Source organism: Gopherus flavomarginatus, chromosome 1 (assembly GCF_025201925.1).
Source record: "Gopherus flavomarginatus isolate rGopFla2 chromosome 1, rGopFla2.mat.asm, whole genome shotgun sequence".
NCBI lineage: Eukaryota > Metazoa > Chordata > Testudines > Testudinidae > Gopherus > Gopherus flavomarginatus.
Window position 1 is genome coordinate 133372878 of NC_066617.1, and position 14323 is coordinate 133387200.

Below are 14323 nucleotides of genomic sequence, written 5' to 3' on the forward strand. Positions count from 1 at the left end.
TTTGTCCAACCTGCTCTTAAAAATCCCTAATGATGGAGATTCCACAGCCTCCCTAAGCAATTTATTCCAGTGCTGAACTGCTCTGACAGGAAGTTTTTCCTAATGTCCAACCTAAAACGCCCTTGCTGCAATTTAAGCCCATTGCTTCTTATCCTTATTTTATATCCATGCTGTTGATTTTTGGCCTCTAGGGAGATGTGACCTTTTAGTAGGATCAAGTCTCTTCTTGCCTGCAGCCCCCAGTGCTACAATCTCTCCCAGCTACCTTTTGGTTCTGTCCTCTTCTGGGTTTGATATCCTGATACTTTTGGGGCGATCTTCAGATCTGATCACAGTTGGATTTACACGAGAGAGAGACATCCAAGAAACAAAGATGCTGAGAGACACTGGGGTGGGTTTTGTTTTTGTTTTTTTAGGGGGGCGGATTTTAAGCCAACCTCAAAAAAACATTCTGAGAAATTAAATGAGGTCTGCTCTGGGATGTAACTATCAGAAAATGTCACTTCATGAACACGTATGGAGGCGTCACCTTTGTGAAGCAGCTCCATAGATCACAACTTGAGACTCGCTGCCTTGGTTTTTATACAGCGGTTAGGGGTGGGGAAGTTTGGGTGCAAAATATTTGTCCTTGAAGCCTCAACAATAGTGGGATCCGCTCACCTGAGATTTCTTTTTGTGAATGTGAATATCCCCTCCATCTGAGCGAGTGCACACAGCACAGGTGACCACGTAGTCCAGCTGAAACAGACGACAGAGGTTTCAATTGGTGGTGGTGGGGAAAACAGATGTCCAGAGCTAAGTATCAGTGCACAAAACAGAAAACACTTTACATTCATGATTTTCATCTTTCTGTCTGGCTTCAAAGAAAAACGTTTTTGTGTTCCAATTTCCTTTCTGAACACACTGAAACCACTGCTGTTTTATTCATAGCCAAGACACGCTTATTCTGACAATTACTTCAATATCTAACAGCTCTGCAAAGACCCTTACTACAGGGTACAATCGACTCCGGATGTGGGTATGGGAATCCCTCTAGCACTCTATTCAGATGTAAGGTTAGGGGTTAGCCGGAGGAGTATGTGTGCCACATGTAATATTTAGTTTAAGGGTGAAATGGATGAAAATCACCTCCCCAGGTATGGAAAAAATAGAAATGTAATGAAAAAAGGCAACATCCAGGAAATATCCACAGCCATAAAGTTCCCTGCCACGTAATCTGAGAAAATTTGCAACAAACCTTTCCCAGCTGTGTTGATAATCTCAGAATTCTGACTTGCAGTGAAATAGTTCTATTGTATTCTACATCAAAAATTAATGGTGAAAATTGCTTTCTGAGGAGCAACGTTGGAATTAGTCTTTTGGCAGAGAAAGAAGGAAAATGAACACAACTCAGTACATGTGCTATAAATGAAAGGTCTCCCATTTTGCGATCATAATCAACAAAATATGGTATGGATCTGGAATGATTGTAATAAAAATAATCAGCCTCCCAAAATCTCCAATATAACCCATGTACTGACTAAACACTCCATGTGTTAAACCAAAAAAACCAAACAACCTATACTACTTTCAGATGTCTCCAATGAGAAATGACTTACTAAACTTTTGCTGCCAGTAGCTGGCAAGTGGCAACTCCATGGCAAGAGCTCAATGCCTACTGGCAAGAGCTCAAAACAGTTTCTTAGTTGCATCAACATTTCAAATCTTAATGAAGATGTTGCTTTTTTTAAAAAAAAACAAACAAACCAGTCTTCTTTTATCACTTGGTAAAGCTCACCTATTTTCCCATTTGGTTACAAACCTCAGCACAGATTCACTGAACATCAGTGGATTTGTGTTTTTTAGGTCGGAATTATGTAGCCATCGAAATCTAAACAAAACATGATGACTTCATCTGTTCAGTAAGTTCACTCAGAGCCAGAGACACAAAATGAAGCATATGGGTTGTTTTTCTCTTTCCTCTAATTGCTTAAATGCCTCAAACTACATTGTAGACCAGAGCTGGTTTTGAAACCCCTATAACCATAAGTAGTTTGAGAGCCTAAAGTGAGCACCAGAAGAGAAAGAGGTTCTTGTAACCTTCTGCAGGATGAGGTTCAGATAGACGCTCTCCTCCCAATCCATGTCTGGGTCACCCAGGCCAGGAAGCTTCTTAGAATCCCTACGGTAAACTTCAACTTCGACCTGCTGATAGAAAACAAGACATCCTGATGATATGCGAACACCCATTGGCGTGCACACACCTGCACAGTACTTTTAACCTCTGCTTTGAAATTTGCTGCCTTATTTGTCTGCCAGAACCTGGATTTGTTGACCCTCAGGTCACCAGGCAATGCCAGCTCTTCTTGCAGGCTTTTTCTGGGGTTGCAGGTAAGGGATGAATGTAGAATAGGGAATGTGGGAGAGATAGTAGTAGCCTGCAATAGCAAGGGACTAGACTAGATGATCCAGGAGATACACCAAAGTGTTATTTTCTAATGCTTTTATAGTTCTTAGAATTTGGAAGGGATTTTAGTTTTGGACATTGATCTCATCTATTTATTGTACAAGTAAAGTTTGTGTGTGTGCCTAGAGCTTTGGCTAGTCATATTTTAACCAAACACATAAATAAGATACTCACATAAAAGGGATAGGGAATGGCACCACGTAAGTGAAATATGTCAGCAGATTAACACATAATGTAATCTAATGGTGGTTGTTTGGAATGATGGGGGCAGAAGAAGGAATCTTAAATGAAACGCATCTGATGAGGTAGATAAACCTTCATTCCAATGGATTTGAAAGTGCTTTGTAAGGAATCACTTCACTCACAAGTGAAACACCTTTAGGGTGCACTGTAGCAACTCTGTAGCAATTCTGCATACAATGGACAGGAAGCAAAGAGGAATATTGTAGGCATTTGAAATCACCAGGGGAACTTAGGCAGAATAGAATTATACAAACTAGAATTTGGCCAGCACACATCTCTTTATTCATGCAAAAGGTTCTAGGGGATCTTTACTGACCACATTACTTGCAATTAGGTTTTTCATCTCACCCAGCCCACGTCCAGACTACCCCACCGTATCGGCGGGTTAAAATCGATTGCTCGGGGATCGATATATCGCGTCTAGTCTAGACGCGATATATCGATCCCCGAGCACGCTTACATCGATTCCGGAACTCCATCAACTCGAACGGAGTTCCGGAATCGACACGGAGAGCCGCGGACATCGATCCCGCGCCATCTGGACGTGTGAGTAATTCGATCTTAGATATTTGACTTCAGCTACGTTATTCACGTAGCTGAAGTTGCGTATCTAAGATCGATTTTCCTCCCCTAGTCTGGACGAGGCCTCAGAGAGAGAATCTCCAGCACAGCATCACCTATCACCATCTAGAGCACAGTTTCAGTACCAACTCTGAAAAAAGGCTATCTACTACATCACTAACATTACTTCCTACACAGTTCCTGGGTTTTCCTTAGAGGTTTCCCTCCAAGTACTGACTCTGCTTACCATTAGGATCTGTCAAGAACACAAGGTAGTCTGAACTCAAACATAAAACAAAACCCACATGAATGAAACTACAGATGATGACAATGAAAACAATGGCCTAGATATGAAGATTAAGTAGTGCACGTGTATTATTTATAAAATGATAACTGTTTGGCACAGTACCAATATGTTGAATTTGTAGTGTAGTTGGATCTATCAGATGGCATATATTAAAAAACCATCTGATGGGGAACATGACCAATAGACCTGAATACACACCCCACATCCACAGGCAGGCACCCAAATAAACTGCCCAATTTGTGCTGAGCCCACAACACTAGATGCAACAGGCTATTGACGTACATTGTCCACTTATAACTTTAAAACTGAAAACTCCTAGATTTAGGATTTTACTACCAATTTTTGTTAAATTACATTTTTGAGCGGAGTGTGGGGGGAGAGATAAGGAGGCTATTATACTCTCCAATGTGAGAAGTCTTTTTAGCTGACTTCACAACATTAACATGCTTCAAAAAACTTAGGTCCTGATCCAGCAATGCAATTAAGCATGTGCTTATGTGATGAAGTGGGACTGTTCTTAATGTTTCCTCTGAATACTGTGTGGGTGCCTCAGTTTCTGGTTGAGGCTCTGTCTCCTGGTAACTAATGGCCTGGGTCCTTTCCCTCTGCAAGGGGATGCTAAAGGTGTGGAAAAACAAAAAGATCAGGTGACCTCCTGGCCCAGGAAAGGAACTCAGCAGAGAAGGGGTGGGGCTGGAGGGGCTTTCAGTTTGGAGCTGGCTGGGGATAGGAAGTGAGTGCAGATGGGGTTGTCTGGCTCGCTGGGCCCCAGAATGGACCCAGTTGAGGGGTCCCATTCTCTGTACCTATAAGCTCTGTTTCAGATCCTGTTCCTGTCATCTAATAAACCTCTGTTTTACTGGCTGGCTAAAAGTCATGTCTAACTGCGAAGTGGAGAAGTGTGTATTAAACTTCAAACCATGTGGGCTTTTTGGAAAGGAGTTACACAAAGTTGAAGGCTACATTCAAGACAAAAGCAAAAAGAAAAGTTTGTTCACTCTATGGGAAATGGACTGGGTAGACTGGGTCCGCCTGGGTGGACTCGCTGTGGGAAGCGCACAGAGGGACATATGCTAAATGCTCCAAGGTCAGACCCAGGAAGGAGAAACCATGTGAGCATCTTGCCCTGGAGACAGTCTGCTCCAAGGGAGAGGAGGCTCCCCAAAGTCCTAACTGGCTTTGTGGGGAGCAGTTCCAGAGTATCACCCAGAAACTCTGTGGCAGCTTAACTTTAAGCACATGTACAATCAGTGCTTAAAGTAGTCTGAAAAAAGTGTGTATTTGGGGGTCTATCAATCTGGGAGCAGGAATTTTCATAAGACAGTGCTTAAAGTGCATCTCTCAGCGACCCACACCAATTTTTATTATTTCGTCCCTCTCCTACACACACTTTAAGCACTAAGGGCTTGGCTACACTTGAAACTTCAAAGCGCTGCTGCGGCTTATTTATAAAATGATAACTGTTTGGCACAGTACCAATATGTTGAATTTTGTGGCGCGGCGACCACACTCATATGTTGAGTGTGGTCGCCGCGCCAGCGCTGGAGAGAGCTCTCCCAGCGCTGCATGTACTCCACATCCTCATGGGGTTTAGCTTGCAGCGCTGGGAGCACTGTTTACACTGGCACTTTACAGCGTTGTATCTTGCTGCGCTCAGGGGGGTGTTTTTTTCACACCCCTGAGCGAGAAAGTTGCAGCGCTGTAAAGCGCCAGTGTAGCCAAGGCCTAAGTGCAGACCCATTGAAGTTAATATGCTTAGCTGAACTGTGGTCTTAAAGCATTACTTTTCCACTAAGTAGCTTCCTGTGTAGCACAGTATCACTGCATGAATCAGCAACCAGTCAAAAAGTAAAGAGCTGTTTCACAGTCTGTAGGCAAACACACTAGGGTGACCAGATGTCCTGATTTTATAGGAATAGTCCCAACATTTGGGGCTTTGTCTTATATAGGCGCCTATTACTCCCATCCCCTATCCCGATTTTTCATATCTGTTGTCTGGTCACCCTAAAACACACAGAGATCTATAAACAGCCTAATGGAAGCAACTGTTCTCCAGGACACGTCATGTCTTCATCTCACTAGCAGTTTTGCACAAGTAAGATTCAATCTATGTGGTACTTACAGCTTTTGTATCAGATTCAGGAATAATCAATGCTCATTATCTTTTACACTCCATGATGCATATAGCTATAAATCAGGACCATGAAGTAACATTACATTTTACTAGTCTTTAATGTATCACAAAGTCAGATATTTCATTTACAAGAACAAAAGAAAGACCTCTTAAAATTATGGAGATATTTAAGAATGACAAAAACGTGCTCCAAAATGCAGACAGGATACATCAAGCACGGCCAAATATGCTTAATGGATATCATTAGATTGGCCTGCACTCCAAACCGGAGCAGAATATTACATTCCCTTTGCTTTTGTCCCTAATTCCTTTGTTTTCTTACATTTTTCTATATATTTCTTGCAAGTAACCTGAAAAAACACTGCTTGAATGTGTTCTCAAAACCAATTGAGCCCAAATATTTGGAGCATCACACCTAGGCAGGGCATTTGTCCTGTTTTGATCCAGAAAATCCTACTTTTCTAAGGTTTGTCCCCCATCTGGTATTGAGACAAAACCAGACAAGGTTTTGTCTGGTATTGGATGGGGAAGACGGGTGGCTGGGTATTACACTGTGAAGAGCACCCCACCCTGCTGGCATGACCTTGCACACACCATGCGTGTGAGATCACACCAGCAAGGGAAGGTTTATGCTGTTCCTGGAAGTACTTGAATGTCCAATATGCTGGGGATGCATGAGTCGCCACCCTAATCACACTGCTTTAACGACTAAGATACCAATGCTATTGATCAGCTATACAAATAAATTCAAGAGGCAATAGTCAAGCAAAATCATAACGAGCACTTGGAATGTGTTAAAAAAATAAATGAAGAGAAACCTGAAATGTCTTCTAAGGGTTCATAGGCTGGTAATGTTTTTTCTGGAAACAGGAACTGATTTCTATAAGTCTGTAATGTAATTCTTTATAATCAGATATGGATTAAAATAGAATAGATTAGGTCAACAGAGATTTAGGTATGATTTCTCATCTAGATTTTAATTCTAGATGAGACAAAGGATATTGGGTTGTTCGTATCATTCACTCAGCCAGCACATTATCTTTCCTAGCCAGACTCTCCCCATCTCATCTATAAAACCTAGAGAAGGCTTCATGAAGAGTTTGTACATTAGTTGATATTATATATGTAATAGTAAATAGCAGGTATTCTGGATTCAATGTCTAATTGTATTCTATTGTTGCATCTTAATCAGTAGAAATAAAAATCATCATGATTTAAAAGATGATTTTTAAAAAGAATCTAAATAATGGCTGACATTTAAATCAGAATTTTTGTTTACATGTTTCTAGTTCTTTACTTTCTTCCTATTTTATACTCATAAATTGCTAACGAGGATGTTTTCCACCTGTTTTTTCAATTACTTTCCTAATTGTTAGAATAATTTCAGATTTTACATACCGATTTTTGCTACTAAAAATTTCACACTTAAATGCTCATTTATGCTGAAAAAGACAAGCTCAGAGCCTCTCTGACATCCTTACTGATGGAACAACACAAACTGAAACAAAAGTTGAAGAGTAAATCACTCACACCCTATTTGCAACCAACACCACCTTCTGATATATTGAGCTTCCACAGGTTAAAGAAGGAGAAACACTTTGACCAGGTGATACTCCAGCAGGATCTGCAGTTCTCAGCCAATGGGTCTTAAGCTACTAAATAACTTTTCAAATGCTGCTAATCCCAAACTTTGGTGCCTAAATATGGATTTAGTAGCCTACATTAGGGTCTACTTTTTGGTCTGTATATGAAATAATTCACAATATCTTTAATGTACTGACCACCTACATACATTTTCATTGCCAACACCAAAGCAATTTTATTTTAAAATGACAAAAACTATGAGAAAAGGTTTTAATTAAAAATAACAATTGCCGTGCAGGATGCATGCCCTTCATTCACTATTAAGAAAGAATAGTGGTCTGCAAGACAAAGGCACACCAAAAGCCACTCAGGATTTCCAATAAACTTGGAGGAGAGGGGGTTTCATTGAGTATTGTTTTGGGGGTTGTGTGTGCGCGCACACGAGAAGAGATATACAGCCTGAACAAGCTGGCTAAAAGGGACTTGTGAAGTAAGCAATGACATCATCTCCTGTTATTTTTGGTTCATCCTGTGTTCAGGGAAACAAGACTTCGCACATTCTTTATAAATAAGTTTGCATCAAAGGTACTAGACTTCTCCATCATTTTCTCCTCCCAGTGGAGACAACCCACAGGGCTCCAAACTTTGACCAGCTTCTAAGGCCAAAAAGGGTAAAAATGCAAATGCTTATGCACATGCTTAACTTTAGCCACCAGTAATCCTACTGGAGACAATAGGACTATCCATGTTAGTAAAGCTATTTATGCGCTTAAGTGTTTGAAGGATTAGGGCTTCCATTTTCTTTCTTTGCTTATAGCAGTTCTGTAAAAATCAAATACCAGTATCACTACCAATAATGGCATTAAAAGGAAATGGGAGCATTTATAATTTGGCTGATTATATGTTTCAAAATAAAGTTGCAATAGCACACATTTTCAAAATTATTTTACAAAGCATCAAGCTGATTTATATCGCTCATTTTTTAAAAAGTGATTTAGTTGCCTTGATTTAGATCATTCCACCATGATTTGAACAGTTTATCACATGTCTTGCAGCAGGTATCAGGACTAAATGAGTCGACAAGTTGGGTAGGGCCAGCCTGAGCCCAGGTTAGAAGCCTTCGGAGGGCATTTTGTGTGAGGAAATGTTTGAGAGGATTTATTCATGGAGATTCCCCTCTATCATCCTCTGGCTGATGAGGTGAAAAGGGGCTGTGAGACACAGACGAGCTGTTTCCAAAACTATTGGGACCACAGGATGTGCGTGGAGACCCTGCAATGGCTCCGGTGCCCTCCTCAACACACAGCAGCATGGCTGCATTGAGACTGCTCCGGTCGGAACTCCCCCTGTCATAGCACATCATAAATAGTATGCAATCATATGATTAAAAGATGGTATCATAAATAATATGCACCAGGGTGCTGAATTAAGATTACACAGGCATTTCCTAACTTTTGAGAGTCTGATTTTGGAACCGCAATAACACTCTTAATATAGGTTTTGTATAAGTGTATAATTTTCTAGGTTTATAAAAGAACAAACAAATTGCATCATGTGGCATCATATTGACACCCACATATCAGCAGGGTTGGAAACTTTAGATCCAACCCACAGACCTCTGTCACTTCAGCTAATAGAGAAACTGATGGCAGTAGCAGATTATCATGCAGAACAGCACTAGAGGGGGATGAGAGAGACACTTTGCCAGGGGGTTTCACAGGTGTTGGCTGACAGCAGAGGAATAGTGAGACTCAAACCTTGTGTTCCATTCCAGGCTCTGGAAAGGTGCCTGGTTTAATGGGCACCAACTCTTTTGTCCATTTTCCCCACACTTGACTCCTTCTGCCCCTTCTTCTCCAGCCTGTCCTTGTCTCAAATCTTGGTTCCTTGTCCCAGTCCCATTCTCCTCACCTAGCCAATCCCAGTTTCTACTCCTCAGGCTCCTCATCCCAATCCCAGTCCCCCCATTAGGACTTTCCGGCCCAGGCCCAAATTTCCCCCCACCAGTTCTAGTCTCCTTGCCCCATCATTCCCAATTTACCCCCATCCCCAGGTCCTTCTCCCATTTGTCTCCCCCACTCAGGCTCCAGTTGCCACCCACCTCACCCACGTTCTCCATCCCCCCTGGCTCCCAGTCTCTCCCCCAAGCACCTTTCTCCATTCTCTTTGCCCAGCCAGTCCCAGATCTCCCCTGACCCCCAGCTCCTTGTCACCACCCCTACTCCTCCTTTCCCACACCCCACTGTTTCCTCCCTGCCCACATAAGTCATCTCCCCACACCCACTGTCTCCAAGTCTTCCCCTCCATCTTTCTCTCTTTCTAGATCCCTATCTCCTTGCCCAACCCAGTCTTGTCAATCCTCCCAATTTCCACTTTCCTTCTATTACCTCTATCCCACAGCACCCTGTCCCTATCTATTCCCTCAACCCTCACAAGTCTAACTCTTGCCCCTTCTGCATTTAAACCATCCAGATTCTGCCTCCACACTACCTGGGCATCAGCAGGGAGGGCACTGAGAGCACAGAAGAGACAGTACTGGTGTCCAGCCCCAAAGCACAGAACCCCAGAACTGTAGTTGCAGGGAAAGTTCAGTCCCCTGCTGGAGAATCCTTAATGCAGACAGAGCCTTTGGGGAATTTAGCTGCAAAAACCTAAGAAAGTCTTAACTGAGAATGTGTGAACTGCGATTCTTCAAAAGGTTTATGGCTTGTTTAATTTGATTGGACTTACACAAGGATAGCAAAAGGCACATCTCACACACAAAAGCCATTACACTGCCAAAGTTGAAGTCTGTTCCAAAGTATGGGCTGGTCAGGGCTTTTCAAAAAAAGGTCACCAGGTTTTAATATGGGCAAAACAATGTATTTTTCTCTAGTCTCACTCTCAGAATAGATTCAGCCCTAGACAGACACTCCACATGGCAAATTTCAGCCCAAAATGTTGAAGTTTGGTAAAGTGAAAATTAACTTAAAACAGTATCTTAGAATGGGAAATGTCCAGCAACCTTAACAATAATAGGTGGCACTACCAGCCCTCCCTACAATATATATCCAGACTGAAATTACAAAGGATGTTTATCAGAACACCACTCTATAGAAACAGCAAAAAACCAACAACTTATATGTGATACGGGTTTTTATTTAGAAAGTACCTGATATTTTAATTTTCACTGGAGTTAGTGCGGCAGAATTATGAGACACAAAACCCAGACAAAAGTAAAAACCCACTCCCCCTTGTCACATACACTCAATCATTTACAATCTGCACCTGATGCCTCTGGAATGCAGACTGGAGCCCACATACAAGAAGGCACAGTTCTCAGTAGCTATGGCAACTAGACTCTTGGCTCTAAAGCCCTAACAAAGCCTCCAGCGATGATGCAATTGTGAACTGGCTTGTGCGATTGGCAAAGTTCAGCCATTAACAACAACAAAACCAAAATCAAATTAGTTTAATTTCTATTAATTACCTTTTTTTTCTTTTTGTAATAATAAAGCTGACATAGAACAATAAAACTACAGTCAACTAAAAATTGTCTGTAGGGTAGCTTGTTTTCCCAGGATTTTTCATGCTCTGATAAACCAAAATGGCAAAAGCTAACCCTGTGGTGTATCTCCAGCATGGTGCAGTGGCTCCTGCAAGAATCCCAACAGGGGAATGAATGAACAAGAGCTGTGGTTCTCAGCTGGAACTGCTCTGGGAACCGCTTCTTGCCCCCCATTTGACGTTAAGAAAAGGACAGGGTGTCCATGACCCTCCTGCAAGAACCCGTGCATGAGAGTCCCAAGAGAAAGGACATAGTTATCTCTGCTCCTGCAAAACTCTTAAATGTGTGCTTAACTTTAACATTTACTTCAGTGGGATTACATATAACATGTGTTTGAAGTTAAGCAAGTGTCAACGTTTGTGGGATCAGGACCTTAGATCATGATGGAGTATCCTTTCATCGCACAAGCTACAGAGAGTCTTTGATGATGCTTTTAAGAAGATATTCATCTCATATACACCCTTCCTAGCCTAGTAAGGGGAATGGTACCCAGAGATGACCACCAGAAAAAAGGCTTGTTGCATTAAAAAAAAAAAAAAAAAAGACAAGATTAACCCACTCTCCTTTGACCCATTTGTTCCTCACTAGGAGATCAATCTTATTCAGTGCCATCCACAGAGGTTAAGAGTGTTCAACATCTTGCAAGAGCAGGCCCTACACAAATCTTTCTTACCTCTAGGGACCTGACCAGTTCTGATTTACTTTGACAATGATGTATACTTTTAAACAAACAGCTAAAACTAGGGTAAAGCATTCTCACAATTGCTGCCCTCCTTCTCCTTCCACATATCCTCTACAACCCACCTCCACAAAAAAAATCCCCCGCAACGATTCCAGCATTGTGAGGAGAAAAGGCTTCCCCAGTACAAAAGGTCCAGTAGATTCGCAGACCACAGTCCAATATCCCAAGTCACTACCTAGTGTGTTGTGATTTACCCTTCTGTGACCATCGAAACTGCCAACTGGAACTACAGATGTACCTCTAAAAACAGACAGTGCATGGAGATGTCCTTGTTCCTTCTCTTGTATACATGTATAAAATATTCAGTGGGGCCTACTTATGGAGTAAGGTGATACTGAGTATATTTATACGCATCAGTCTGGGCCTATATATGATGCTTAATGGGCCAGTTATTGTGTTACAGAACTGAGAAATGTTCAGGAAAAATGCTTGTAACAATAGGAAAGAGTCAAGCCCAACTTTCCAGTGGCAAGAGATATTTCACAAGCATGTGAGACCACCACATAACCAAGTTGCTCAGGGGTTAGACCAGCATCTTGTGGAACTGATGTTGCCTTTTCTAGGTAATGTATTCTTTTATGGCCCTTTTAAAACTCCTTTTCCAAAAGTACCCTATGGAGTGTGGGTTTCAGCGGGATTAGGGTAGCATGTTCTTTTTTTTTTTTTTTTTTAAATTGTAGCAGATCTTTTTGCCCATCTTAACCCACACAGATTTATGTAGAAATAAACAACATGACCTATAATTATCTGTATGGCAGCAGTATACAAGCAGCAATGTCAGGGCATCCAAAAACAACAGAAGTTTGGAGGGTGGAAAAAATAAGGTTGAACCAGACCTTTATCAGATATAAAGCAGAATTCATGGATTCAGAGATTCCAAGTCCAGAAGGGACCACTCTGATCATCTAATCTGACCTCCTGTCTAACAGGCCACAGAATTTCTCCCAAAATAATTCCTAGAGCAGATCTTTTAGAAAAATATGCAATTTTTATTTTAAAATCATCAGTATGGAGAACCCATCACAACCCTAGATAAATTGTTCTGGTGGTTAATTACACCTTATTTCCAGTCCGACTTTGTCTAGTCAAATTCCAACCATTGGATCATGGTAGATAGATTGAAAAGCCCGTTATTAAATATTTGTTCCCCATTTAGGTACTTAAGGGCTAATCAAGCAAAGATTTTTAATGAAACCGTAAACTCAGGAATCATACTCTATGATGGCAAAATTGCTAATATAGTCCCTATTTTTAAGAAAGGCGGGAAAAAGTGATCCAGGAAACTACCAGCCTGTTAGTTTGACCTCAATTGTATGCAAGGTCTTGGAACATTTTGAAAGAAAAAGTAGTTAAGGATAAAGGTAATTGGGATAAAATACAACATGGTTCTACAAAAGGTAGATCATGCCAGACCAACCTGATCTCCTTCTTTGAGAAAATAACTGATTTTTTTTAGACAAAGGAAATGCAGTAGATCTAATCTACCTAGATTTCAGTAAGGCATTTGATACAGTTCTACATGGGAAATTATTAGTGAAATTGGAGATGATGGGGATTAATATGAGAATTGGAAGGTAGATAAGGAACTGGTTGAAGGAGAGACTACAGTGGATCATAATGAAAGGTGAATTGTTAGGCTGGAGGTAGGTTACTAGTGGAGTTCCTCAGGGATTCGTCTTGGGACCAATCTTATTTAAAATTTTCATTAATAACCTTGGCACAAAAAGTAGTAGTGTGCTAATAAAATTTGCAGATGACACAAAGTTGGAAGGTATTGCCAATACAGAGGAGGACTGGAATATCACACAAGCTGATCTGGATGACCTTGATATCTGGAATAAGAGAAATGGGATTAATTTAATAATGCAAAGTACAAGATCATGCATTTAGGGACTAACAACAAGAATTTTTGTTATAAGATGGGGACATATCAGTTGGAAGCAACAGAGGAGGAAAAAGACCTGAGTGTAGTGGTTAATAACAGGATGACTATGAGCTGCCAATGTAATGCAGCCATAAAAAACCCTAATGCAATCCTCGGATGCATCAGGTAAGGTATTTTCAGTAGAGACAGGGAAGTGTTAGTACCATTATACAGGGCACTGGTGAGACCTCATCTGGAATACTACGTCGCATTTTTTTAAAAGAGGAATTCAAACTGGAACTGGTGCAGAGAAGGGCTACTAGGATGATCAAATCTAGGAAGTGACAAATCTAAAACCACTGCTACATCTTTTACTTTTACCATTTGTGTTAACTAGGGACTAAATCTTGTCTATTATTTCCATTAATGTGAATGACGAAAACTCATTGACTGCAATGGGGCCAGGACGTCAGCCCAAGAATTTCTAACTACGTGCAAGTAGATTGTGATATCCACAGGGCTACGACATTGGATGCAGAACTGATTGGTTATTCTACGTTTACCTAGATAAAATGATATATAGAGAAAAAAGACGTTTCTCTTGCTAATTTCTTAATAAGGATAATTGTACATAACCTTAACAAAAATACAAAGAAAGATTCACTGTATAGAGCCTTTTCTTTGGGGCCAGCTGGAGCAATTTGCCAGATTTATAATGCTATCCGAAGTCATATCATTGAAAGTCACTGACCTTGTAGGATTCAGTAGTCTTCATACTGAAAGAAATATATAAAAAGGTGACAGTAATGATTACGAATAAGGTAGGGAATGACGAGGAAGAGAGAATGAAAACATCTGATTGTATAAAACATTTATGCTTTGGTGCTGGGGGAAG

General features: G+C 41.0%; 2 protein-coding genes across 6 annotated transcripts in view; one reads left to right on the plus strand and one right to left on the minus strand.

Moving 5' to 3' along the window:
* UPK3A (uroplakin 3A) overlaps positions 1-14323 on the plus strand; it is an 897123-nt gene that overhangs the window by 696333 nt on the left and 186467 nt on the right. The gene's annotated exons all lie outside the window — the stretch shown is intronic.
* Positions 1-14323, minus strand: part of KIAA0930 (KIAA0930 ortholog) — a 139360-nt gene that overhangs the window by 24660 nt on the left and 100377 nt on the right. For 3 of the 5 annotated variants that reach the window (XR_007769627.1, XM_050924925.1, XM_050924955.1), the window contains exons 3-4: positions 2080-2187; positions 661-738 (exon numbers count right to left, since the gene is read on the minus strand). Coding sequence is in view for 4 of the 5 variants with exons in the window: in XM_050924925.1 (XP_050780882.1) it covers positions 661-738; positions 2080-2187 (186 nt within the window). In the remaining variant the exon portion in view is untranslated. Of the gene's footprint in view, positions 1-660; positions 739-2079; positions 2188-14179; positions 14205-14323 lie in introns of all 5 variants that reach the window. The other 2 variants (XM_050924947.1, XM_050924938.1) reach the window with 2 other exon arrangements.